General features: G+C 42.2%; 2 protein-coding genes across 3 annotated transcripts in view; one reads left to right on the top strand and one right to left on the bottom strand.

Annotated features, from left to right (window-relative positions):
* The window catches only part of LOC122401111 (polycomb protein Scm-like), a 158,057-nt gene extending 145,380 nt beyond the window's left edge, over positions 1-12,677 (top strand). For both annotated transcript variants that reach the window (XM_043403058.1, XM_043403057.1), the window contains exon 6: positions 12,018-12,677. In XM_043403058.1, the coding sequence (XP_043258993.1) occupies positions 12,018-12,308 (291 nt within the window). In that variant the 3' untranslated portion in view covers positions 12,309-12,677. The remainder of the gene's footprint in view (positions 1-12,017) is intronic.
* A 1,110-nt stretch (positions 12,678-13,787) lies between these two features.
* LOC122401110 (alpha-amylase 2-like) lies at positions 13,788-19,834 on the bottom strand. Its single transcript, XM_043403056.1, has 5 exons — positions 19,358-19,834; positions 18,313-18,743; positions 17,813-18,185; positions 16,288-16,776; positions 13,788-16,162 (listed from the first exon to the last, which is right to left on the bottom strand). The coding sequence occupies exons 1-5, from the start codon at positions 19,535-19,537 to the stop codon at positions 16,148-16,150; spliced, it is 1,488 nt and encodes a 495-aa protein (XP_043258991.1). The 5' UTR covers positions 19,538-19,834; the 3' UTR covers positions 13,788-16,147.
* Between the last annotated feature and the right edge of the window lie 5,815 nt (positions 19,835-25,649).

Raw genomic sequence — 25,649 nt, 5'->3', positions numbered from 1 at the left:
AAAACCTGATTTATTAAGAACTATTTCTTGCTGGTAAAAATAATATCTTCAACTTCGCTTTATCGTACCTTTTGAACCTTTTTACTTTTTTTGAAAGCAACTCTTGGTCGCTTTTAAGATATCGTTTTGCAGATTGATTTTATTTGGGCGGAGTGACTATTATAAAATAAATATCTGAACTCTGTTAAGTTAACATAGAAGGGTAGATAAATCTTCCAGACGTTTACAATTCTATTAGCTTTAAAAGAAGGAAAGAAATCTTTAGGTTAAAAACTAAATATGAGACGGTTAGAGGGAAAGGACGATGAAGCCATGAAATGCTGTACTATAAATAATCAGATTGTTTAAGAACGGACCCGAAGCTCGTATCGATAGGAACAGAACGGTGAAAGGAAGCGGGAGAACAAAATCAGGACAGACGACTTATTCGGTGGATGCAAGGGGGAGGGGAGAAATAAAGGAAAAAAGATGGCCGGTGGAAAAGGATAAAATCGAAGACGGAGATTAAGTAACTCGTTTAGAGCCGGAAAGGAGGTGAGAAACAGGAGGAAAGAATAAAAGGAAAAAGGACAGCATATATTCCATTTGGGATAATGGAAAGAGGAAGCGCCCAACGTGGGTGAGTACAGAAGAAAATAAAGAGCCAAGTAAACGGGGCTGCAATTAATAACTCCGTGTAAAATATCCACAACGGAAACTGGAGAAATAACGTGCCGTGTCGGAGGAAGAAAGGCTCACGCGCGCGTAATGTTCCAATTTATTAACGAATTTCCTGCCCATATTATACCTCGTGCGTCGAATTAACCTTGTCCGGAGTTGTTGGAGCGAAGTAGAAGTTGCGCTTTGTACGAAAATCGTTGGTAACTAGGCGATATCCACGTTTAATTGGCGTTAGAACAGTTAAGTTTATTTGCTTGAGAATATTTGGGGTACATTTAATTTCAAGAATTTCGGATGACTCGAAGGTAGGCCATCTTAAAGCTGCGTACTAGTGTTTGACACTAAACTTGAAGTCACAGAACTCGTAAATGTTATTTTTAAGCAATTTATGTTGAATTTTAGTGACGAAAAGTCGCATTTGGGGGATATTTAATTTTAAGAATTTCGAACGACTCGAAGGTAGGCCATCTTGAAGCTGCGTACTAGTGTCTGACACTAGACTTAAATTTTATTGATGAAGAATCACATTTTAGTTTAACCATCAACTTTCGATAAAAATATGTGCAATTAATGATCTAAATAAAAAAAATGTAGCGTTTAAAATGAAGAGATGATGGAGGACTGACTTCCTTTCGCGTTTTAAGTGGAAATAGCCCACTGTGCGTCGTGTAAACAGAGGATGGGACTGACAGCAAGTGGAACGCGTGAACGTATTGTTGAAAAAGGAGCAAACAAGGGATGAAGACAGCGGTAAACAGGGCCGTAGAAAGGAAATGAGAGCTCAGCAGAGGCGATTGAAGTAATGAAACAAGAGAAAGGAGATACGAACGGGGCGAAAGAGGGGAAAGAAGGAGAGAGGAGAAAGGAGGAGACGGAAGCACAGTGGGAGACGGAGCGTATAGCGGGAAGCAGCGGGGCGAATGTTGATCTGGTTAGGCTGGTGCCCAGCGGTCGTCGGAACGCCGTGGTCGACGTCGGAACGCCGCGCCGGCCGTCCGCGGGAGAGGCGCGCGACGACCTCCACAGGGCGTGGCAGGTCACCGGTTCTTGTTCGCTGGTGCACAGTGGCGTAGCCGCCGATCAGATTTACCGTACGCCGACGGGAGGAATTTTCTTGCCTCGATCCGATCGCACGATCCGCTTTCACGATCGATCAATGAACAGCCCACCGACGCCAACGCTTCCATTTTGTTCCAAAACTTCACCAACAATTGCATTTCTGCAAGCACAATATTCGAAACAGTGGTGTCTCATCAACTTTGTACGCTCAAATACTTTCAAAATGTTTGAGACAAAAATTAAATGATTTCGGGAGGTCCATAATCTGGTGTAAATTTTTTCTTCGTAAGTAAACGTGTGGGCATATGCAGGTTATTAAAATAATTAGTTTACAAGATACTTTAACCTAAAAATTTAAGCTCTGAAATTATTAAATTGAAATATTTTGTAAACTGATTGTAAATAGCAGTATGTACTTCTTTGCTGGTAATGAGGAGTCGAATCCATTAACCTAATCCATTAAAAAATACTGTATTTGTAATGTCTACGGCGCCGACAGCTTCAGCGACTCTCATATGTAGAAGAAATTAGTATAATCGGCTATGTTAACATCTGCAAGTCAAAATAGTTTCCCCGAGATTACGAAAGAAATCGGTAATCCTCTATTCGATATTTCACCAATGTCACGGTTTACTCTCGTTTAACCGAATCAACGAAAACCATTTTTTACTGTAATACTTTCCAAGATTTCAGTGCCGGTGTAAATATCGAAATATGTATATTCATGAGCACCCCGAGATTTAAAGACGTTTAACATCGGATGTAATAATTTATCGGGCGTATACTCGAATTAATACCACATAATTTATAACGTCATCGCGTAAATTATGACGACGGCGAGATGTACATGTTTCGACGATGAACAGAGTCGTTCGACGCTGACCCGAGTAGGAGCTGCTAGAATTGTAGCCAGCTGGCTCCGTACGGTTCTGGCATTCGGTGTTCGCTTTTTCCCTGCAACCTTCAGCGCTTTGTTTAAATTTTCAAACCACGAAGCTTGGAAAAACTCGCGAAACGTGTGTAAAAATTTTTCGAGAACAAGTTTCGGAATTCTAATTCGCGTTATCATTTCTCGAACGCGTATCGATGGTATTGGCAACGCGCTGGACTTTCCATCGAAACGTTTAAACGTTAACAAAGGTCAGAAAATGTAAAGTTCCCCGCATGCGAGTTACACGCGAGATAAAGGTCGCGATTAACGAAAGGTGGAAGGTGACCGGAATTTTTGATACCTGTTCGACACAAATTCCGGGCATGGAATTACCTAGCACGGGGCATCGTTACACAAAGGAATTCCACGTGAATTTACGGTTTCTTTGCACGCCTGGAATCTTAGATGCGAAACTAAAACTCGCTGGAAGGGTAACGCCGACAAATTGTCAGCTGAATTTTTGCCTCCTTTGAAATTTCAAAAGCTCGTTAATAATATTCTAAGTTCAAGCGTTTCTAACAATTGAAATGAGTACGCGTAAAACCACGTTGGAAACAGTGGTAATCGATATTTGAACTACAGTGGTATCGTAAGTAATTACGACGAGAAAACTCAACGTGTCTGTCTCTTTCTACAAACTGAATCGTGTACAGTAGTGTACAACTTGACAGCGAGTCATAAACGTAAATTCCGAGCATCGGTTCATCCTACGCCGTGTTTTGCATATTGCAATTCCGTATAAGGCGTTACCGTGAGCGCGTAACAGCTTCGAGCGAGTGCAGCGGCTCGGTTGCAGTAGCGTTAACAAATGTTTCAACAGCGTTTGGCCACGGTTCGAAAAACATAATTTGTTCCAAATTCGCTTTTGTCTTCGAATCTCTTCGCGGTGATTCATATTCAATCGCAGGTACCAGGAAACCTCTGTTCGTCGGATCGTATACCAAAAGTCAACATGTCGCTTGTCACCGACCAATCAGCGTGAAATTTCGAACGTATCGTAAAACGTTCTTCTCATTAACTCGTCAAGTGGTTGCACAACAGCTGTAGCAACGGTCGAGGCAACGCGATGTCACATGCGACTTTTATTATAGCGCTACCGAGGACGCTCGATGCACGGTGATTTAAAACCGCCGAATAATTAAGAATTTTACGCGTCGTAAACAAGGAAACCGATGTTTCGAACGTTTTGCAGGAAAAAGGCTTGACAGTTCTTGATAAACAATTTGCAAATCATCGTCAGCAAAAATACAATTGCGATAAATTAACCTGTCAACATTATTTTTAAATCTAATCTTTGGGAGATCAAGAGGGTTATCGGTGATTTCAAGCGTTCTATTGCTGTAAAATTAATTTTCTGGCCTAATTTACATTTTCCTAAGTTGGATTTACTTGATGCAAAGTTCGAGAAACGCGTGGAAGCTGTCGATGAATACCGGTGCAGCGTTTTCATTGCATTCCGTAAATTCGTTCCCGGAGATTGAGGCTCGATTTTGCAACGGGCAAGTTATTTCCACGGACTGTTTTTCTCGGCACAGAAACCGATGAACCGAGAGTAAAGATTCCTGGGCTGCGCCTTGAACAGCTAACGTGACGCTGTTCCGACTCGGTGCTCTTCCGAGGTTATAACCGCGGCTCCGAGGTCCTACGGGGTCAAGAATTCGAACTGGGTAAGAACCAGGCCATTACTTTTCGAGGATCCTCGATCCTTTTCACGCTCGAGCAACACTTCCAGAGGATTCTCCGGCTTGATTCGATCGGACTTATTCTTGTTTCTGGCAGATCCACTGGACCTCGAGACGAAAATTCTCAAATTTCTCTAAATCTAGACCAAATGTACTCGTATTCTCTAATCGCAAGTAGTTTCTGAGTATTGAAAAATTCACGAAGCATCGATTTTCTGAAAGTAGCCGACGAAATAAATCGAGATCGAAGGAAAACCGTCGAACGGTCAGCGTTCGTGGCTCGCAGGCTCGAAGTTCACGCTTGCTCGTAAGCGCGAGAGATAAGAGCGTGTTTGTGGAAGGTATAATTGATGCCGGACCAGGTCTGGGATCGCGTTTGCCCTTAAGAGTTTGGAACTGGGTGGAGAAAATATAGGTTGTCTTCGTGGCTGGGGCTTTGGAGGGCCGCGGTCGCCCGCGGTGCAACACGAGGATGATATATTCGCTGCAACTGCAGCTGCACCACACGGAGAGCACGGCTCTCTGGCTCGGGGTTTCGTGAGATTACAAAACTTCTGCCTGTATTCCGGGGCCCGAAGACAATGAGATGTATGCGCCGAGATGAGATCCGTGTGTCTGCTCTTTTCTTAAATATGTGCTTGGGAAAGGCCCCGTGTCAACTGGTCCCGGAACATTTTGTGTCTCTGATCAACGCTTCTCCGTCGGAGATGAACCGAAACAAAGTGTTCTTTTCCCTTGGTGCAATCTGGAGGAACATTCCGTTCGCCATTGCATCTGTCATTGACTTTATTGGGATTTATCAAATTTTATTTAATAACCTCGTCAAAGAGCAGGGTCTATTTAAGGGTGAGAAATACTCCCAATTCTCTTACAAAGATCCATCTATTTTTGTAAAAGTCTAAAGAGGGATTTCATTGTTACTCTCAACAGAGCCTAGCTTCTTCTTTAGCTCGAATTCTTAAAAATACTAAATTATGGTAACGATCATTAAAATTGACATCACGTTGATCTGTTTATTTATAAACCCAACATAAAGGTTTGTAAAATTATTTTCTCCATTCTCAAGGAATGTAAATAAATTAAATTTAATGACTAAGCACATAAACCTGTATATATGGTTTCCAATGCTGAATAAACAATTTAAAAAAATTTTGTACACTTTCCATTGTTCTGAGTTTGGTGAGTAACTCGACGAATATTACTCCAGCAACAAAAAACAAAGCAGCAAGCAGGAAAACCTAAGGAATATAATTTAAAAAGTCGTAAAAATACTCGAGATGCTCGTTTTGACGGGGAAATAATGCGATTCTGGGAGTAACATTTTACTCTAAATACATTTTAATGAAATACGAGCCTCGCGAGTTGCTGATGCCGCCGGACAATTTCCTCGAGAAGTTCCACGTGGCAAAAAGGCTCGATTCGATCAACGAGGAGACATCGCGCACTATAATTTCGTGGTACTTGTGGGCGCCACGGCTTACAAGCATAATTGATACTCTGATTTCAGAGCAGTAATTCATAATAATCAGCTAAGAGATCGCGAGCATCGTCTACCTTCCGTAAGCAACGTTCTATTCCCGAACTGCAATTTAATATAATAAAAGAACGCCTTTTTCTTGTAGCTCGTACGAACTTCAGCAATTTCTCTACGAACTCCAACGTCAGCAAAAACCACCGCTACACATTTCTACCACCCGGAGGAACGCAGAGACACGCTGTAATTTCGTGTGAGACGCGAGTGCGCGCTGCGAAATAATAAAATAATTCAGATTTCATTCGGCCGTGATTCGCGAGACTAATGCGTCCGCGACTTCCGTCTTGATTATTTCTGCGCCACTTTTGAGCCTGCGACGACTAGAGAAAATTGTGCTCCGAACCTGTCGCTTTAGGTACTAATTTATGGCGGAACACGTCGTCGAGTTAAATAAAACGAGTCGACTGTCGTTTGGTAGTATTCGGTTTTAAATATTAAATGTTGAAAACAAAACAGCTTGTATTCTATAGATGTATCTCTGGAGGGACAGTTTATTTTGAGTCAAAATTAATTCTGTGCACTTTTCTTTCACATTCTTAACTGGATTTTAAAGTTTGTTTACATATTGTTTTATTCCACTAACAAAAAAGGTTGCTCCTATATAAATGCTAGAAGTAATACGGGGATCTGCATGTGACGTGTAGAAATTTAATTAGACAAATAAGGTGTTACGTTGGAACCCCGTAGCTGGATAGACACATTTGACACCACTTAAGGAAACGTGTTCTTAAGAAAGAAAGAACTACGTTCCAAAGCGACTTTTCAAGTTTGATAGTTCGCGTACGCCAATTGACGGGCCACGAGACCATAAATTAGAAGCTGCGCTCGACCACCATGAAACCTATTTAGTCCTGCTTTCCTTCAGATTCTTTCTATTGTTTTTCGTGACTTCGCTTTGTCGTAATCCTTTTTATTAGCTTTGCTAATTAACCGCATTTAATTCTTCCCTTGTGACTTCTCCGTCTATTAAAAGCTTCGTAATTGCTAGACATTCACCGACAGTTAAGTCTATTTACATCTCATTCGTTCTAATCTCAACACTGTTCAAGATATCAGTTTGACATTTTGTTACGTGAATTTTCTAATAACGAAATTAAATTTCTGTATCGTGTAAAAAATCGTTAGAATGTTAAACTTTTCACGAGACACGACTCCATGGTAGAGTTTGAACAAAGTTGGTGAAACGTTGGCTTAAATCGCGTTGGGGAGACCATTCGCCAGAGACACCGGTCATCTTGCGCCATAATTCCAGCGGCTCGTGGGCGCCACGGCTCATAAAAGTAACTCGGCCAGTCGTTTTTAGCGTAATCCACGGTCCGGGGGGAGCGTTAAAGCCGAGTATGCGGGCCAATTGCGCGAAACAGGGCCCCGGCGTTCGTGTCTAATAACGGTCCTGCGGCCCTGTTCCACGGGCGAACGTCTCCTTCCAGCCGGCGTAACGACTTAGTTAATTAACGTTTACGCGAAACGACCGTGAAGAACCGCGACGAACACGCCGCGCCGGGTGCCTCGCTCCCGTACGCGCTGTTTCCATCGCGGTTGTACCGTTACCGTCGCCGTCGCTATCGGAAATTCGAAACAATGTCGGCCGTGTGCTCGACGTGATAGATGGCCGCCGTGTACCTCGTCGTCGTTTCTGGTACGACGCTCGTTTAGCACCGGTGTCAGCTGCCTCGCGCGTATCCACGGCTAAGGGCGAACGGGATAATTAGCTGGATGCGCCGCTAAAACCGCCGAGTCTGCCACCGAGTAAATGGGATGTAAAGCGAGACGCGGCGCGGGACTAATTTGTGGGAGTCCGCTCTTTCCGTTCCCTTCCCGAGTTTGTAATTAGTCGCTGGGGAGGGCGAGGGAGACGCGAAACACAATCGTTTCTGAATATTATGCACGATTCGATCATAGAAATCCTAAGGGTGCAGGAGTTCTAGCGTCACATATTGAAACTATTCCATTTCCACACAACACAAAGTCCGAGATATTATTCGAGAAATGATTTTATCGTTTCAAAGTATAATAGAAAGGAATTTGTAATCTGCTTTGGTTTACTTTGATTTCGAATATTTGGAGACAGAATCAAGAAGAAGCTTTACTAGCTCTTGGAATAAATAAAAGGAACCCCGATAATGGCGGTGAAATTAGGGGATGATGCTGCGTGAGAAAACAAGTCGAAGGATTTCAAGAAAATGGTCGTAGAAAATTGACTGGGTACGCGCGAGACAGAGTGTGACTCGGACATCAGCATAATAAGTAGAAACGGTGAATAATGGACAGACGCGCGATAGGCGATTCGTATTCAAGCGCACGCGTGCCCCAGAAATTTTCAAATTCAATTATCTCGAGAACGAAGTCTCGCACGAGGAAATTCCATTTTACGTTTTCGATTTATTTTTCCCTCGAGGAGAGAAAGACCGTTCGACGGATATTTATTTTATGCTAGTTTCGACGAACGGTGCCTCGATTCGTTCCAACGACGAAGTCTGTGCAAGATGGGATTAGAATGGGAAAAGAAATGGAACGATGTTCGCTTCCTGTTCACTTCCTATCGCCGGACTCGCAAGAATGTACAAACGCACGGGATTGACTACTTCGTACAGATGTTGTAATCTTGTCAGCTTTACCGTAACTAATTTTGATTGTGCCACGAGCGTTTGCTCGCGATTGACGGTGCTTGACAGGAAGTTGAATGACAAACTCCTTCTTTTTGTACATCTCGATTCGTACCGCTCGATGGAAGCGTGCTTTCCCTTTCCTGTATTCGCACAGCTCTAACTGTTGATTGTGTGCGTCGCTGTGCGACTTGGAAGTGCGGAATCACTGTGTCACCAAGAGAGCTGAATACTCCATCGAATAGAAAACGATTTTATACTTGGGAGATAGTTTTCTTCCCTTAAAATTTTCCAAATTCGCCTCTATGAAGTGCAATAAATTTTTTTCACAATTTGTTTTGCTATAGGTTTAAAGTAAAAATCATCCCCTTTGCAATGCCCCCTTAAAAGTTGACGTACGATTTTTTTTTAACGTGATGCGTGTCGCTTCAAGATTTATCCAAAGTCTCATCTCGTGTGTTATTACTAAACTGGAAATTTTTATGCAAATCCATGTTTTTATTAATAGAATTAACAAATGGGAGCTTTGTAAAGGATTGTCTGAAGCTCTAAATATAATAATTCGTATCTCACTCTAAGTATTTCTTATATTTTTGTATATCAAGTGCATTTTGTAGTTTTTTTGAGACTTAAAATTTCCCATAAATGCATAAATATCCACAGTCTAGTTATTACAGTTTATGATCCTGGGTTACTTTAACGCGGACGATACATAACCTAAACGCTCTGTCGCGCGGTCGGCGGCATAATGAGTCCTGCACACCTATGTCTCACAGCTACACAACACCATCAAGCGTGTTGGTCGCGCGAGAAAGAGTAAGCGTGCCGAGAAGGGGAAGCACGAAGCGTGCCATATTCCCCTCGAGCAGTACGAATCTACCGACAATGAGTCGGATGCAGTCCGTGTGGACGGGGCGGAGTTAGTTTATCTATTTCTATTTGTTCTGACTCGCGAGGTAATGTACGCGCGAGAAAGTTCTCGTGTTTGTTAAACGAGCACGTTGTACAATAACTGTCATTACAAACACCGAGAAAAGGCGCTCTTCGACCCGTTCTCCAACCGTGCCATCTATGCCGGAACTCCCAGAACATTTAACCCTCTGATTCCATTTTTCAAGTCCTTGTTTAGTGATTCCACAAACTGACTGGGCAAATTATTTATTGAAAAACATCAACTTACGATTTTGAAAGAGACAATTTGTATAGTTTAAATTTTGCAACTACACGAAGAGAGAGATTATGTATCGCGTTGACTGCCAAACCAAAACCTTTATCTCAGTAATTATTTTCGTGCAACTGGAGAATTAATTGCTTTAATTCCATAATGAGAGGTCCCTGTCAACCATTATGTAGACGGCGCAATGGTTAGAGCATTAACCAACCGAATAAAATAATTTCCGGTCCATCGAAGTTCGAATTCCCAGATCGCGGAGCAGAATATAAAGACTCCGCAGTTGGCGTTTCGCCGCTCCCAAACGCATCGAACGCGAATTAGCCTCGTCCATTCGACGCGAATTCCGCGCATAAGAAGCATCCAGCGCTAAATACGCGGAGTTCCCGGTTCCGGATAAAGAGCACAGTAATCAAAAAGCAGGCAAGGATTCCTCGTATTTATGAATCGCGAAATTCCTCCATAAAATCCAAGGACTCGGCTCCTCCCGCGGCCTCGATCTACGTCGAACCCGATCTCTGGCTGCGTCTCGTTCCCTCCCGCGGTGGATCGCGCGAAGAAGACTGGTCCGCGTTTGCGTGCAAGAGATGCATTAGAGCGCTGAATATTTCATTCATAAGCGGACCCGTGCAATCGCCGTATTCCGCGAACGTGTACAGAGCGGAGGGACGCTCGTAGTACGGTGTGAGTGGCCGCACGAACGCAGCCAGCTAAAGCGTGCAACGCCGCGCCGGTTAAGTTGCAGTAGTTGCAGCTGCAATTACGTCCGTGCTCCCTCCCCCTGATGCCGTGAATGAAACGTCTATCCTCCTTTTTTTATTCCTCTTTCTTCTTCCGCTTCTTCCGTGCGTTCCGTTCCCCCACTCTCGACGATCGCGGATCTTTCTCTCCGTATCGCCAGCCTCCCGGTTCCTCGTCTCCGCCTCTGCTTGTTTCAATCCGCGCTGACTTTCTGCGGAACAGAGGTTTAATGAGCGAGCGTCGCGCCGTGTGGCGTTCCGCGTCGTTGAGGATGCACCTTGTTGCGCTTCGCGACGCGCGCCGCAAGATTCCCGACCGCGATCAGAGATGCCAGACGGAGACCCGGGTGCACCGGGGACACCTCATTCCACTTTCTCACACTATGCCAGATCACGCGTACGTGAGCTCGTAGAGTTTTGGAGAGTCGACAAAGGCAAACTGACGCATGACCTCTTTCTTACAGGCCTCTGCTGACCATTGCTGATTACTGCTTATCACTCCTAATACTTCTGACAACGTAAAAAGATTACTACTTGCTACTACTTGCCTCTGCTGACCACTGATGACCACTCCTGATAATTCTGGCAACGTATAGCGATTACTACTTGCTACTACTTCCCCCTGCTGGTCTCTACTAGCCTCAGATTGCCTCCACTGTCCTTTGCTGCCTCTTGGGGGTCTCTGCTGGCTTCTGCTGGCTATTGCTGACGACTCCAGATATTTCTGACAACATACATATACCTATTGCTATTGGCTACTGCTAGCACCTGCTTGCCTCCCGCTGTCCTCTGCTCGCCTCTGATGTCCTTTGCGTGTATCTGCTGGCCACTGCTGATACTTCTGACATGATATATACTTCTGAAATATTATACACGTTAATTTGTATCTTACAAAAAGTACGACCACTCGGGAACAAAAAACCGTACATCAACTTTTAAGGGGCCGTTGTAAACAAATTTCATCCCCTCCGTGAAGTCGACCGAATTTGGAAATAGCTTTTCGCCACGCAGTCGTTCTATTGTGAGGCATTATATGTTTAACAATTGCGTTTAAAAATCGAAACCCGATGCCCACGCATTCCCCATGACAAACTCGTTCCAGAATAGCCGCGTTCGACCCTCGACCCACGTGGAAACGAGCCTCAAGGTCGCGTTTCACGGCGTTTTCTATTGTGCTTGGTACGCAAGTCCAACGTCCATATAATTCGAGGAATATTTCAGTGCACACGTACGAAAAGTATCGAACCGTTGGTCTGCCTAAGTACTTCCTGCCGGAAGTGCTTTTAATTAAGCTAATTAGAGTACGTAAAGAGGTGTTTCTCTTCTGTCTTAAGGTGTTCGGATCAAATTTATATGAGTTGCTGGAATAATATGAACGCTGACCGAATGGAAAAGGCCTGAGAGAGAACGTTCTTCCATGTAATAGAACTGAGACTCGAGATGGAGCCATTCGAATACCTCTCCTCAATAATAGGACTAGAATAATTCTGGGTTGCCTTTTTATTAAATTATTTATTAACTTATATTTAAAAACAATCCTATGCAAATTATAAATATACAGAAACATTGGATTTTGACCACGAATTATCGTTTTCTAGCCCGATGTGCTGACGAGACCTGTTTTCTGCTTTCAGAACTTCCGCGAGCATCGCATCGACGGAGCAGCGCTGCCGCTGCTGTCCGAAGACCACCTGACGGGCCCAATGGGTATGAAGCTGGGCCCTGCTCTGAAGCTGCGTGCCCTGCTGGCCCGGAAACTAGGCGCTTGCACGGTGTGCTTGCACTGCGCGCACTGCCACCAGACGCCGCTTCCGGCGTTGAACGCGGCTGCGGCCGCCGCGGCGGTGTCGCAGCAACAGCACCAGCAGCAACAACAACAGCAACAACAGATGCCCGGCAGACGACCGAGCAGCACGGGGAACTGACACATAGTGGCGGGGACTCCACTCGGTCTGCAGAGCGCGTCGACGCCCTCTTCGGACCCGAACAGGGCTCTCAGGATAGAACGGCGCGTACCGCGACCGATACGCAAGCCGGAAGTCATCTTCAAGAAGCCCATAAAACAGTGACGCGGTACCACGCGAGATTCACCCCGTGTGACGATTAACCGCGGACGCTAGTGTTCCGGAGGCTCCGCCTGTTGTTTTAGTGTTCGTTTCGAGACTCAGAGAGTGGGGGGAGAATTTTGGAGTAGAGAACGAAAGGAGGAAGGACGAAAACGAGAATCTGTCCGTTGCAATCGAGTACCTGGATAAAACGGCTGCGAAGGATCCTCGACTTTGGTGGCGATACGGTGACTCTTTGGCGCGTTGTACTTAGATTACCGGAATCCTCGGAAACGGATAGTTGGAGGAAAATCGCGTACGTAGGTGAGAGAGGACAATAACGTTCTATATATATATATATTTTTCAAGCGAGCAACTCGCAATTCGATCCGAAAATGATCGTCGCTCATCTTTCGAGACGATCGTCGGACGCGGATGCTCCGGGTGCCTGAAACGAACGTAGTTCGTAAACTGATTTAGATTTCGTTTAAGAAAGGACTGCCGGCGATGCAGGTAATCGAGAATCCGTGTTGAAGGTTCGAACGCGATCGACGATCTTGAAAGACCTGTATTGCTGGTCGGGCTTCTAGATCTCGGCAAGACGAGGCTTTTCTGTATTTTTTTTTTTTATTCTTCTTTCAGCCAGGAGGAAGCGGAGGGTAACTAACAAGTGTTAATGTTGTTGCGTTGCCGCTGAATCCGGGTATAAATTAGAAATAAACACGCGATCGGGGCTAAGACGCTGACGCTGTATAATAACCGAATTAATTGGCTGTAGCGCGTTCGGGGCGAAAAATTCAACCGATAACGCGATACGCGCGCCTGCGTGCCCGCATTCATTTCCGCGGCTAATTCAAATTACATCCTCCCGTCGAAGAACCGTACGCCGAGGCCTGACCAACCGGAATTACACGTTCGATCGATCGTCAATAATTGCCGCGTTAGAACGCGAGATCGATCAGGTGTGGTAACGAGATCGAGGATAAATGGAAACGTTAGAACCGGAAGGAGTTTTCGAAGCGAAACGCCCGTTGGTCGTGGTCGTTACGGCCGTCCATCGACGGGAGAAATCATTTCGAGGATCAACGAAACGAGTGCCTATATTCAGAAAGTCTTCCATTGGCTGGCCTTTCTTAGAGAGAATGCCCATCGAGCGAGTCGGTGATTGTTTTGTGATCCGTACGCAACGACTCGTTGAAATTATCCCCGCCCCCGCAACGGTTGCTGTCCTTGTTATCCGAGATCGACAGTCTCACAAACACGGAGACCCGTAAATTATTCGAATTTTTCCACGTTCGAGGAACACGTGATTCGTAATACGCGTACGAAGCGAACGAGTGTTTCTTTTTTTTTTTTTAACGCTGCAACGAATAACATTTCCAGCACCGATGTTCATCGCTATGTAACACTTGCTCTTGCGTGACTCTCTAATTTCAGTTTTTAACTATAACCGAGAACAGCGGCGTCGAGTTTAATTGCACCTGAAAAAGCGACCGTGTCTGAATTTGTATTTCTACCGTATTTTGTAGCGAGCTTCATTATATGCAATTTTCGATTCGAGCCAGCATTTTATAACGGTACGGACCGCGTTCGCTGCCGGCGGGGAACCGTATGCAACGAGATAAATTAGTAAATTAGTCGCGGGGAATTCGAATAATTTTACGAACCGAACGATGACAGCGGCGAAGAGAAAACGGGAGGGGGAGGGGAAAAAGAATTAAGAAGCGTGCTCTCGTGTACATATCGGCGAGTATGTATTAAATTGTTGTTTGCGTGGACGAATGAGAGAAGAATCGCGTGAAACGGGGGGAAAAAGAGACAACATTTTATTAGCGAAAATTTATGTGCAATAAAGGAACGTTTCGATACGGTACTTTTAACTATGATAAGAGATACGTATTTGCTCAAATCGTTGTTTCTTTTATATATTTTAACGAAGTTTTTACATGAATGAATTATAATGATAAATATACTAAATTATATTTTTGCTAGCGTTCTACGTGCAAAAAGGAGTCAGCTCCGCACACGTATATACATTCATAAACGTACACGTGTACGCTTACACAGACACGAACATACACACACACGCCTACACACACTCGATACGTAGCAAACGATATAGATTTACGAGCGACGGAACCGTAATATAAATAGTTTAGAAGAATTGTAAATTAACTTTTTTTTTTTTCTTCTCTTATTTACAACGTTTGACGTTTATTTATTTAGGAGTAAACCGTTGCCTTATTGTATTCATCGTATAACAATTAAGATGTAAAAGAGATGTCCTAGGCGAAAAGGTCGGAGACAGTGTTGCATCGTGAAGTTGGTAAGTTCGTAAAAATGAGCAGTATTTTTAGATTTACATTAGCCTGAATTTACTGCAGACTATATACGTTTATAAATGTTATGTACACATACACTCACACGTGCTTCCAGTTTCGTATTCCGTCGGACGTTGGTCGTTTATTCGTCGTATCCGCGGCAATTTCTCTCCGACGCGATACAATCAGGTAATTTTCATCTCGAACATTAACCACGAACGTTTCGAAAGTTTTTATTCGGTGAATAAAACTCATTGGAACAGAAGAAACAATCGTTCATCGAATTTTTCAACGTCGCGTTCGATACGCAAATTGACGTTTTTCTGATTTCCTGCATTCGTCCGGTCATTATTTACGTTTAACGAGATTAATAATCGCAACAGAAACTTGGAAGGCGCGCGCGGACATTAATCGAGCTAGCGGCTTTTACTTAAACCGAGATCACTGTACATAATGCTTGAGCATTTATTTATATCATGCTTTCACAAGAGGACCCGTAGTATTTTATTTAGTTTCGTAGCCGGGGTTCACCATTACTGCGTCGCACGAGATCATTTCATTATCGGGCAGCAGAATCGCTCGTACCGGAACAAGTGAAAAGAAGAGATCGAACGGAATGTGTGTGTACATGTGCGAAATGAAGCAAAAAGGATATCGAAAAAAATAAAAATAAAATGAAAGAAAGTACTTTACACGGCGAGCATTGAAAGTGAGAGAGAAAGTAGCGTGGAATTATTTAATGGAAATATAAGAGTATTGTACAGGAAAAAAAGATGAACGAAACGAAGAAGAGGGACGAAAGAACGGGCGATAAGGCAATCTTGTGATACTTCGATGTTCTTCCACCCATTTTTCACCCTTCGTCTCCTTCTGCGACTAATTTTTACGATTACGTTCAACCGTCAACCTTTCACCCCCTCCACCCCGATCCTTCGGCACCCCTTTTTTATTTCTCCATCGCGAGTCTGTCGTGTATTATTCTACGAGTAACTGTCATATTATGTATAGTAGAAATTAATGGTGAAAAGAGAACAAAAACAGTACATTGTTTCTGTTAAAATAAACATTGTTGAAAAATAGTCACCGTCTATGATTGTCGTCTGCCCATTCAGTTCGATTGCAGGTACGATTGCAGCGGGATTGTTCGAAACATATGTCAAGTAACGATTGCAGAACGAGTTTACGATTTCTCGACGCTACAGGTGAGTAACTTTTTTTGATAAGGAGATAGGAATCGATATCGATAAGTCGTTGTTCCAGATTTGGGTCTTAGAATCGAATGACGATTTATATCACGATTTAGATCACATCATTTTTATAAAAATACGAATCAAAACATAATTATCTCGGTATTTTTATCGTGTTTCTCTTCTGGCTGTCCGCCCACGCGATGTTCCTTTAACCAACTCGGGCCTGGAAAATATAAAATAATTTTTTACGCTTTCAGAATACCGTTTTCTTCGGATTACACGTTTTTTAATCTTGCAAAGAATCGATGTAAGTTTAATATTGACTAGCGTGAATGAGAAGTAGCTTACGTTCTTATGAATAGCAAGGAATCCGTCATCTTCGCGTTTCAAGATCTCGACGCGAACGTTGCCGTCCTGTTGCACCGTGACGACTTTCCCGGTGCATTTTCCGTTCTCCAGGCTCCCGGAAGCCACGTCACAGTACGTACCGGGCGACAGACAGGCCTTGATCGTCGCAGTCATGTCGTATTGATCGCCGTTGAACGCTATGAATCCAGCATCGCCGCGACAGAACGCGATCTGGTTGCTGCCATTGTCCCACCAGCTCGAAACCGTCGTTCCGCGTACAGCGTTCCGGAAACGCACCATATTGTAAATCTGTCGCCAACGATGCTCGCAGATCCAGCCGCCGCTGCAGGTATTGTCAGGGTGAATAATGGGGGACGTGATGCGTTCCTCATTGTCCATCGGCGGACCTTGATTAAAGTCCTCGAAACCGAACGAACTCATCACTCGCGGTATTCCGTAATCTTGAGCCAGCATAAAAGCCACCGCCATCTGCAAGATTTCGATCGAGAAACGTACAAATCGAGAATCACGATCTCCTTCCTTGCTCTTTGCAAATCATTTTTTTTTACAGTGTTAATCTTAATCCTTAAGTGGACTCTCAAACTCAACTGAATTATTTTACATAATGTTGATTCTTATCAAATTGGTAAATGGAAATCAACCTTTATATAACAACTATTATATAAATTTTCAAATAATTACATTGACATATATTAAATAATTGTTAGTTTAAACTTGCGGTGGGCCGCAGCAGCCCCAATGATCCACTTAAGGGTTAAATGAAATTTAGAATATTTTTATTCGTGATCCTATACGAGAATAATAGTAATAGTACGAATAGGAAGCATACTGTGAAAGTCTATTGAAATCAAATTTGATTCTGTCTACGAAATATCGAAGGATGAAGATTATGATTTCAAAAGTGCCTACGATACGTAAATATCTATTGAAAATATACATAACAATGTTTTCTAATAGAACGTGATCGTAAATAGAACCTTGCACTGCCATTGCATTTGGAACGCTAAAACAGAAGCTTCAACGCAGTAGATTTATTCCGACGTCTGACTAGAAACAGACTCATTCTACTAGATTGCGTATAGAAGAAAAATTGCTCAGTAGTAAGTACTACCTTAATAAATCTTGTTATATCGAACTTTGGGAACGTTTTGTATTTTATGGGATCCAACAAGAACACATCGAAGCCGTGTTATTAAATAATTAGGTTTAGTATAACAATGTAACTAAAAGAACGATAGAAAAATAGCCTCTGGAATGATTTCTAAATTAATGAGGTAAGACACAGTTGTCTATTGTGCACAATTTATTCATGCACATTCGTTCCAGCCTAACATGATTATTAATATATTTTTAATATTATCAAATTCTATTTGAATCATCCACTATTATCTTCCCGATAGAATCGTCGTACGTAATATCAAAAGAAACGAGTAATTGATTTTCCTATCCAGTATACTCGAGGCTCCGTATTTAAATTGAAGGCATCTAAGTTTATTAAAAATACCTTGTACTGTTTTGGCGACTTGTAGGTGAGCACGTTTATGCTATCAGAGCGTTGGGTGTCGTGGTTGTCGACGAAAACGAGCGCGTCGGATGACGATAGAAGACTCCATTTTTCTCCCCAGTTGGAGAACCATTTTAAAAGATTGTTGCCACGGAAAGAATTGCTCAACTCTGACCCGTGTTTGAATTCCGTCACCGCGGCAATGGCGGTGTATTCGAACTTCGAGACAGCCTCGTGGCTTCCGTAATCGATCACTTCTTGGAATATAAACGGTCGAGCGTTCGCTGGGAAACCGTGCTCCACGCTCAGATTATTCAATCTGGAGTAAATCGTATTCAGATCCTCTGGCCACATGTGCTTTGCAGCGTCCATACTGAACAGAATACGATAAAGAAATTAGGTCGATACGAATTCAGTTCTAATTGCAAGATTGGAAAGGAAGTTCTAACAAAAATAAAAGTTCTTTTTTAAATCTCAATGACCCCTTAAGATTACTGTACCGAAATCCTGCTACGCCCATATCAATGGCCTCGTTCATAAAGTCCACGATCTTCCCTCTAACGTACTCGTAGCCTTGGTTCAAGTCATGGAGGCCAGTCAGCTCGCAATTTCGTACGTTCGCGGCGTCGTTGTAATTAGTGATCGAGCAACGCGTATGAAAATCATTGTCCGTGTAGGGTACCGCATAATAGTTGCGCGTGAACGTGTTTGCTCTAGAGTTTCCAGTGCCTATTGCGTTCTCCCTGTCAGCGGACATGTGATTCGCGATCATATCGATGTAGATTCGGACGCCCACCGCGTTGCATCTGGTTACCATATCTGCGAACTCTATTTTCGTGCCAGATCTCGTGTTCCAGAGATAAGACATTGGCTGATAGCGTTCCCACCATGGCCTGTTTGGGATCTTCAGGTTCTCCTGGGCTGGTGACACCTGTAAAGGTACGATTCAAATGCCTGGTACAGTACAAAATTGATTTATTGCAAGAAACGATTCATTATGATTTTATGAAATGATGTGGCCCATATGAGCATCTTCAAGATTATTCTCGTGATGATCAGTGCTTAAAGAAACAATGTTTAAAAAAAAATGTTTAGATACTGCAGGATTTATTTTCTGAGCTTTGGTTCCCCAAATATCAAATTACTGGAAAAAACCAGGATTTTTTAAACCATCGAAATATTGACCCCTTGCCTTATAATGATGAGCCTGATCAAGTCTTATTATTAAAATCGTATTCATAAAACAAATCTATTCTTTTCTATGGGGACTCCTTTTACAAACAAACAAAAAATTAAATAGTATACGTTTGAAGAATTATTTTAAATTAAATCGTACGCCCAGGGGTTAATATACCAAAGAATGTAACCTATCGATGTAGGAAACCTTTGTATTATACAATGAAGATATTATTGTTGAGGTTGAAAAATGGTCATTCCTTTAACGAGCAAATTGACACAAAATTAAATAGTATACGTTTGAATAATTATTTGGAATTAAATCAAACGTCAGAGGGTTAAAAATACCGAAAATGGTGGCCGATTTACCTGTACTCCTCCGTAGCCGATGGGACCCAGGAAGTTTTCACATTCTTTGGCGATGTCCATCCATTTCCACTCGAAAAGATGGACCATGGTGTCATGGCCTGGTGCATAATATGGATTCTTGTGGGGACTGTCGCCCGCTGTCACCGAGAGCACGGCCAACAAAGTCACGATTAACAACATCGCAGCAACTTACGTATTGCAGTGATCGAACCCACAATATATATCCACGCGTTGTTACGTCACCGCCATCCGTCATGCATCCAAAGATTAATTTCTTCCACCAGCCGTCTCTCGTCAATGATTTTATTTTTTAACGGATAACAACGATCGTATCTTCGCGTTCACGTTATTTATCGTTGCGTGGGAATAAACACAATACGAGAAATCGTAACAATTATATCTGCAGAAACATCTGTCGATCCCATTGCGAGCACAATATTTTCTTTCTCGAAGTCAATCTGTTTACCGAAAATCGTTTCAATCGAATTCGTTGTTAGAGAACCCCGATCGAACTGTTGGGAAATCGTTTTACACTCCACGCATAGTTTAGTCTACAGAGGCGATAGTTCGTTTGTGTACACCGTAAATCATCTGTCCCCTTCGTCACTGAATACTGTAATTGTTGACGTGGGTGTGGTGCTGATCGACCGTTTCCATTCGACGAGAATTAATCGAACACTCTTTCGTTTCTTAGACTTTGAACGAACGCGGGAAAAGAAGTCGCGGGTATCTCGTATCGATGCATGCGTGCAGAAAAATCATAACAAAACGAAGAGTACGCTGGAATTTATGTGCCGCCGCGTGTAACGATGTATAACAATCACTATAGATAGATTATCACTTTTAGACGTTTACGAAGTACTGTCTTCTCGCTTTGCGATGCAAAGTTATATTTTTGTCATATTTATCTATTCGATTTAAAAAAATCGAAGAATCTCTGAGATTTATACTTTGAGTTGCTCGAAGAATTTGTCTCTGATGTAATGCTTGATATCGCGTTGCCTTCGTATCGTTAATAACAAATCTGCTTCTTTCTCGTGCTGATAATCCACTGATAATCTCACTCTCTCTGTGATTGAATATAATTATGTAATTCATTATCTTTGTCAAGCATGGAATGCGTAAATATTGTGTTACGTTGTTATTTTAACAAGCTCGCTAATTAAATAGGAAATATATAGCTATGTTATCGAACATTCGTTTTTCTAAGATTTAGCATGTCTTGTTCCTGTTCACCATGTATCTAAATATCATGGTTCTATGGAGCTATCTATTGATTTTTCTCCATAGACATATGTATTTACATTTATTCGATAACATACAGCGTATTCGGCCACCCCTGGGAAACATTTTAATGGGAGATTCTAGAGGTCAAAATAAGACGCAAATCAAGAATAGCAATTTCTTCACTGAGGCTTCGTTAAAGTTACTACAAAATTAAATTACAAAATTTCAAATCATTCACGGAAAAATCATTTTCGGTTGCGGGGGTTAATTACAATCATTTTTGGTCAACAGATATACCCCTGAAATCCTACCCGCATTCGAGAAAAAAATTCGAGTAGGTGTGAAATTTTTCGGCGAAAAAAAATTTCAAATCGTTCTAAAAAAAATTATTTTCAGTTGCAGGAGTCAATTACAATCATTTTTGGTCGATAGACATACCTTCAATATCCTTTGCACTTTCGAGAAAAAAATTCAGGAAGGTGGACAAATTTTTTACAATCATTTTTTATGAATACACATACCCCCGAAATTCTACGCACTTTCGAGAAAAAGTGACTGTATGTACAATTTATTATACAATTGGAATATCACTCATAGCAAATGACTGCTTATATTATATTTCTGTTTAATTCTGTATCAAATCCAGTGTGATCTGTTTCCAGTCCTGTCAACATTCTTTCTAGCGCAATATTATCACTAGACTGCAGATGTTTATGCATTTACAGGAAATTTTAATTCTCAAAAAACTGCAGAATGCACTTAACATGCAAAACTATAAGAAATACTTATAGTAAAATACGAATTATTATATTTAGGGGTTGGGACGACCCTCTACAAAATTCATTGATTCTATTATCAAAAAATATGAATTGGTATAAAGATCAACAATTCTAAATATCTGATATATGTTGTTTCTATTATATATCTGTTTCGTTCTGCGTCAAAACTGGCATGGTCTGTGCTTCCAATCCTCTCAACACTCTTTGTACGCAAGTATACAAAACGTGGCATCGTTTGGACCAACACTGTGCGTATTTACCGCATGATTAGCTGTCGTCCATCCCGGAAAAGCGTGCCAGACGAGCTTGCAGGGGTTCAATAACGCGAAAAGACGCATAAAATTAATTGAGTCGTCCGTCCGCGGCGGTAATTATCGCGTTTTATCGATAATCCCTATTCCGGGGCGCGGTGGATGCGCATTCCATCGGTTAGAAGTATGCAAATGAGAAGGAGAAGGACGGAACCGTAGGGACGGTGGTCGAAGACTGATGACGTCTGGCATTAAAACCAGCGAGTCGCGCTGGGGCAGCATCGACAGTGGCTGGACTCGTCTGGTAGCATTAATAAATGAGGGACATCAGCTTTTAATTACGCGCCTCGCTCGTAATTGTAACCTGCAGCGAAATCGTATGGGTCTGGGGCCCGGGTAGTTTACAAGCAGAAGAGCGATATACGCGTCGTCCGTGATAACGGGCAGAGCTTCTCCGTAGCACATCGTCCGCGGCTGATCCCGAACGCAGGGAGCCCCGATTAACGATCGCTCGTAATTACGCCGAGCGGACGATCGCGAACCGCGCTTGCCCTTTCACGGGGGCCCTACACTCTAAAACCGCCGGAGATATTTGACCATCGTCGGGAATATTATCGCCGGTTAACCCCCCGTAACGGGAACCTACACTCCAGCCTCCGTCGGCGATGATGTAATGGCGCAATTACGCCGCCGATCGTTTGGACAGGGACTTGAAATATTGCCGCGGCTTACCACGGGGAACCACCGTTCCCTATCTTCCGCCGAATGCTTTTCGTTACTTTTGGAAACCGTGTTACAACCCGCCAAACCCGTTCGTCGGTCGATAGAGTCTGGCTGGGAGGCAACTGTGTGCCCCCGGATTCGACGTGAAGCCACTGTTCCACTTGGGAAATCAAATTTGATACTATTGGAGACTGTTGTTCTTTATTAGCATGAGAAAACTCCAGTTATGTACGATCTGGTAAAAGTAACTGGGGGTCGATTCAATTAGTGAAATTGGTAAAGTTAATCTACTGTAAAAAGAGTCTTTCTTTCTTTATATGATGACAAGTCCACTTATGTACGATTTGGTACAAGAACTAGGGGTCAATTGAATTACTGAAATCGGTAAAGGTAGTCTACTCTAAAAAAGTCTTCCTTTCCTTATACAATGTACAGCTCACTTATGTACGATTTGGTACGAAAACTATTACTAAAATTGGTCAAGTTAATTTACTTTAAAAAAGTCTCCCTTTCTTTCTACGATGTACACGGTTGCTATTATTATCAATCTCATCCGAAACTTAGAGAAACTATTTTAAAACAAGAACTACCGAACTTGTCAAAATTCGTAATTTCTAATAAAAATTGTTACAAACTCGACTGGATTTTTGTAAAACCGTGGTTTTTCACAAGAGAATGAATAAAAATTTATTCCCATCGCATTGTACATTTCTTCACTATCGTTTTAATTTCTTTGGTACAAATAACTACATCATAATTGATGGTAGTTCTAGAGTGAAATTCGCAGCCATTAGCTCGGTGTTACCCACGAAGAAGAACTTTTCCTATCGTGGGTAACACCGATTACCAGGTCTCACCACGAAGAGGTTGCTGCGACTGGAGACCCGACAGGAGGTAGGTGAAATCCATGTTCCATCGATCTCCTTCTCACACTTTTAGATTACTAAACTTAGGAGATAGAAGGACTCGAAAGTTCCTTCGAAAGAGGGAAAAATTGTAGGAGATGCGACGCGACGCGATGCTGAATCGTGTGGCGGATCTTTGGATCGAATCTACTGCCCTTGCTAACTCGATCTTAATAGGAAAACGGATGCTGAAACTCTGAATCGAGGTCTCCATTTCTCCAACGCAACCCGTCGGGACCCCGAAGGACCCGACTTAGGCTGTCTGACAAAGAGAGAGTTCCTGAGACAAGGTCGACTTCCGCTGGAAGGTGTGCATTTCCGCAGAAAACGGAAGCTCCACACCTTCCAGCGAAGAACCATTTTCCCTCGATCGAGCCACCAAGGGAAGGCGATTAGATCTTTTTGACCAACTGCACGGCCGATCATATGTTTCGTTCGATGAAACAATGGTGATCGAAGCAAGGAACGAGAGAACGAGTTAAAAAGAAGCTACTTTTGTTACAATTGATTGGCAGAGTAAGCTGTGGCCTTAGTACTAACTTAGTCGAAAGTTAAACTAATTAGTCTAAAGATCCCTCAGCGGATGACGATGTCTTCTGTGATGTCCTCGCGATGAATCCTGCACCTAAACTGAAATCTAATTTAAGAACATAGACAAGTAAAGTTCAATTATATCAATGAAATAATATATCATATTACAAATCTACTAATATTACACATAATGAAAGTATCATACGAATTTCAGAAATAATGTGAAAATAGTTATTTTATATATCTGAGCAAAGAAAGAAATAGTCTCAGAGACGAACAGAATAGAATAAAAATCTTATTCTAATTCGTATTATCACAATTCGTGAAATAGTATGGAAACAAATGCGGCACATGAATCAATACGTAAAATAGCAAACGATTGGAAAAAGTATATATCACCTGAAGGACTATCAAAATTTCAGAGACGAACAGATTAGAATATTATTCCAATTAGGAACTCCAAAATTCACGAAATAGTTTTGAAACAAATATGATACACGAATCGACACAATATTTCACTATTTCGATATACTTATCAAAACAATTATACCGATTCGAAAAACAGTGCAAAAGTTGAAATAGAGAAAAGAAGCGTTCACAATGATCAAATAAAACCAAATAGACAGGTAAATTTTGTATTAATAATATAAATGAGTGGAGTGGACTTACTACTTGTCGACAATTAGTTACCAGTGGCCATCAGTTAGGGGTCAACTGTAAAGAAAGGAATAGTTCGTAATATAACAAAAGCTATCGGAAAGTTAAATAGAGAAAAATTGGTATCAAACAGTAAAATAGAAGTGGGGAGAGGAATTTTGAATAATTCTTACTGGTGGTCATCACGGTCCGGCACTAGTCAGTAGTGGTCAGTACTGTTCAGCAGGTTACCATTGGTCAGTAATGGTCAGTACTGGTCAGCAGTGTCCAGCAGTGTCCAGCAGTGTCCAGCAGTGTCCAGTAGAGGTCACCAGTGGTCAGCACACGCTAATAGCCAGAGGTAAGCCCTGCGAGACCCGATCCCCCGGACGGTTTCGGGGGTACTAAAGGATTTCGACTTCTGCAGATCTACTTATGTCACTGTGAAAGATGACGGAAGGGTGGGGAGACGCAACGTCAAAGTTGACAGATTGATCTATAGAATTATTTCACCGGACCTCTGACCATGGTGTCAACTTCACTGTCGATCATCGAATAACCAATGACCCTTTAAAACCATCATGAAGTTAAAAATTAATTAACTAACCCATACAATTTGATACATGATCTTTTTAACATTTTCTTTCACTTTGAAGGAGTGTATCTTCTGTTATACGACACGCATGGTATAGAAGCTGAACTTGTATTTCGATCAAAACTTGGAAATAAAAGAATAAATTGTATACGACATATATACGTATAATTTGGGATTATACTTACCATTACATACTAGATCCATGCTTATTCTAATACTTTTGAGCACCTTTTTATAATCGTAAAGAACACCAAGAAATTCACCAATGCAGTACTACTCCTAGAATGATTGTTGACAGAAACTGTGATGGGGGTCTAAAAGTTATATTTAATCATTTTATTCTTTGAAGATGGTCATGTTAGACTCGAAATCGTCCTGCTAGTGGACACATCAGTAAGACAACCATAGACACTGGATCATTCAATGGTCACACGAGCAGTATATATAGGAATAGGTGGTCTGTGGAGTACTTCTGAGAAAAGTATATGTTGCATACTTTCTCAAAAACCTTGAAACGCCATTAATACCAATTACACTAAGGATGAGGTTTTCGAAAACGTTGGAATGACACTGCCCACGTATCCTTCGCATCGCGCTCTCCTCTCTTTATTTGAACTCATTTTGGCTACAGAATATCACAACATG

Source organism: Colletes gigas, unplaced genomic scaffold, assembly GCF_013123115.1.
Source record: "Colletes gigas isolate AHSC1104 unplaced genomic scaffold, ASM1312311v1 Colletes_gigas_Sc00021, whole genome shotgun sequence".
In the NCBI taxonomy this organism is placed as follows: Eukaryota; Metazoa; Arthropoda; class Insecta; order Hymenoptera; family Colletidae; genus Colletes; species Colletes gigas.
The sequence above is the reverse complement of the archived record's forward strand: the minus strand, read 5'-3'. Positions and strand labels throughout refer to the sequence as shown.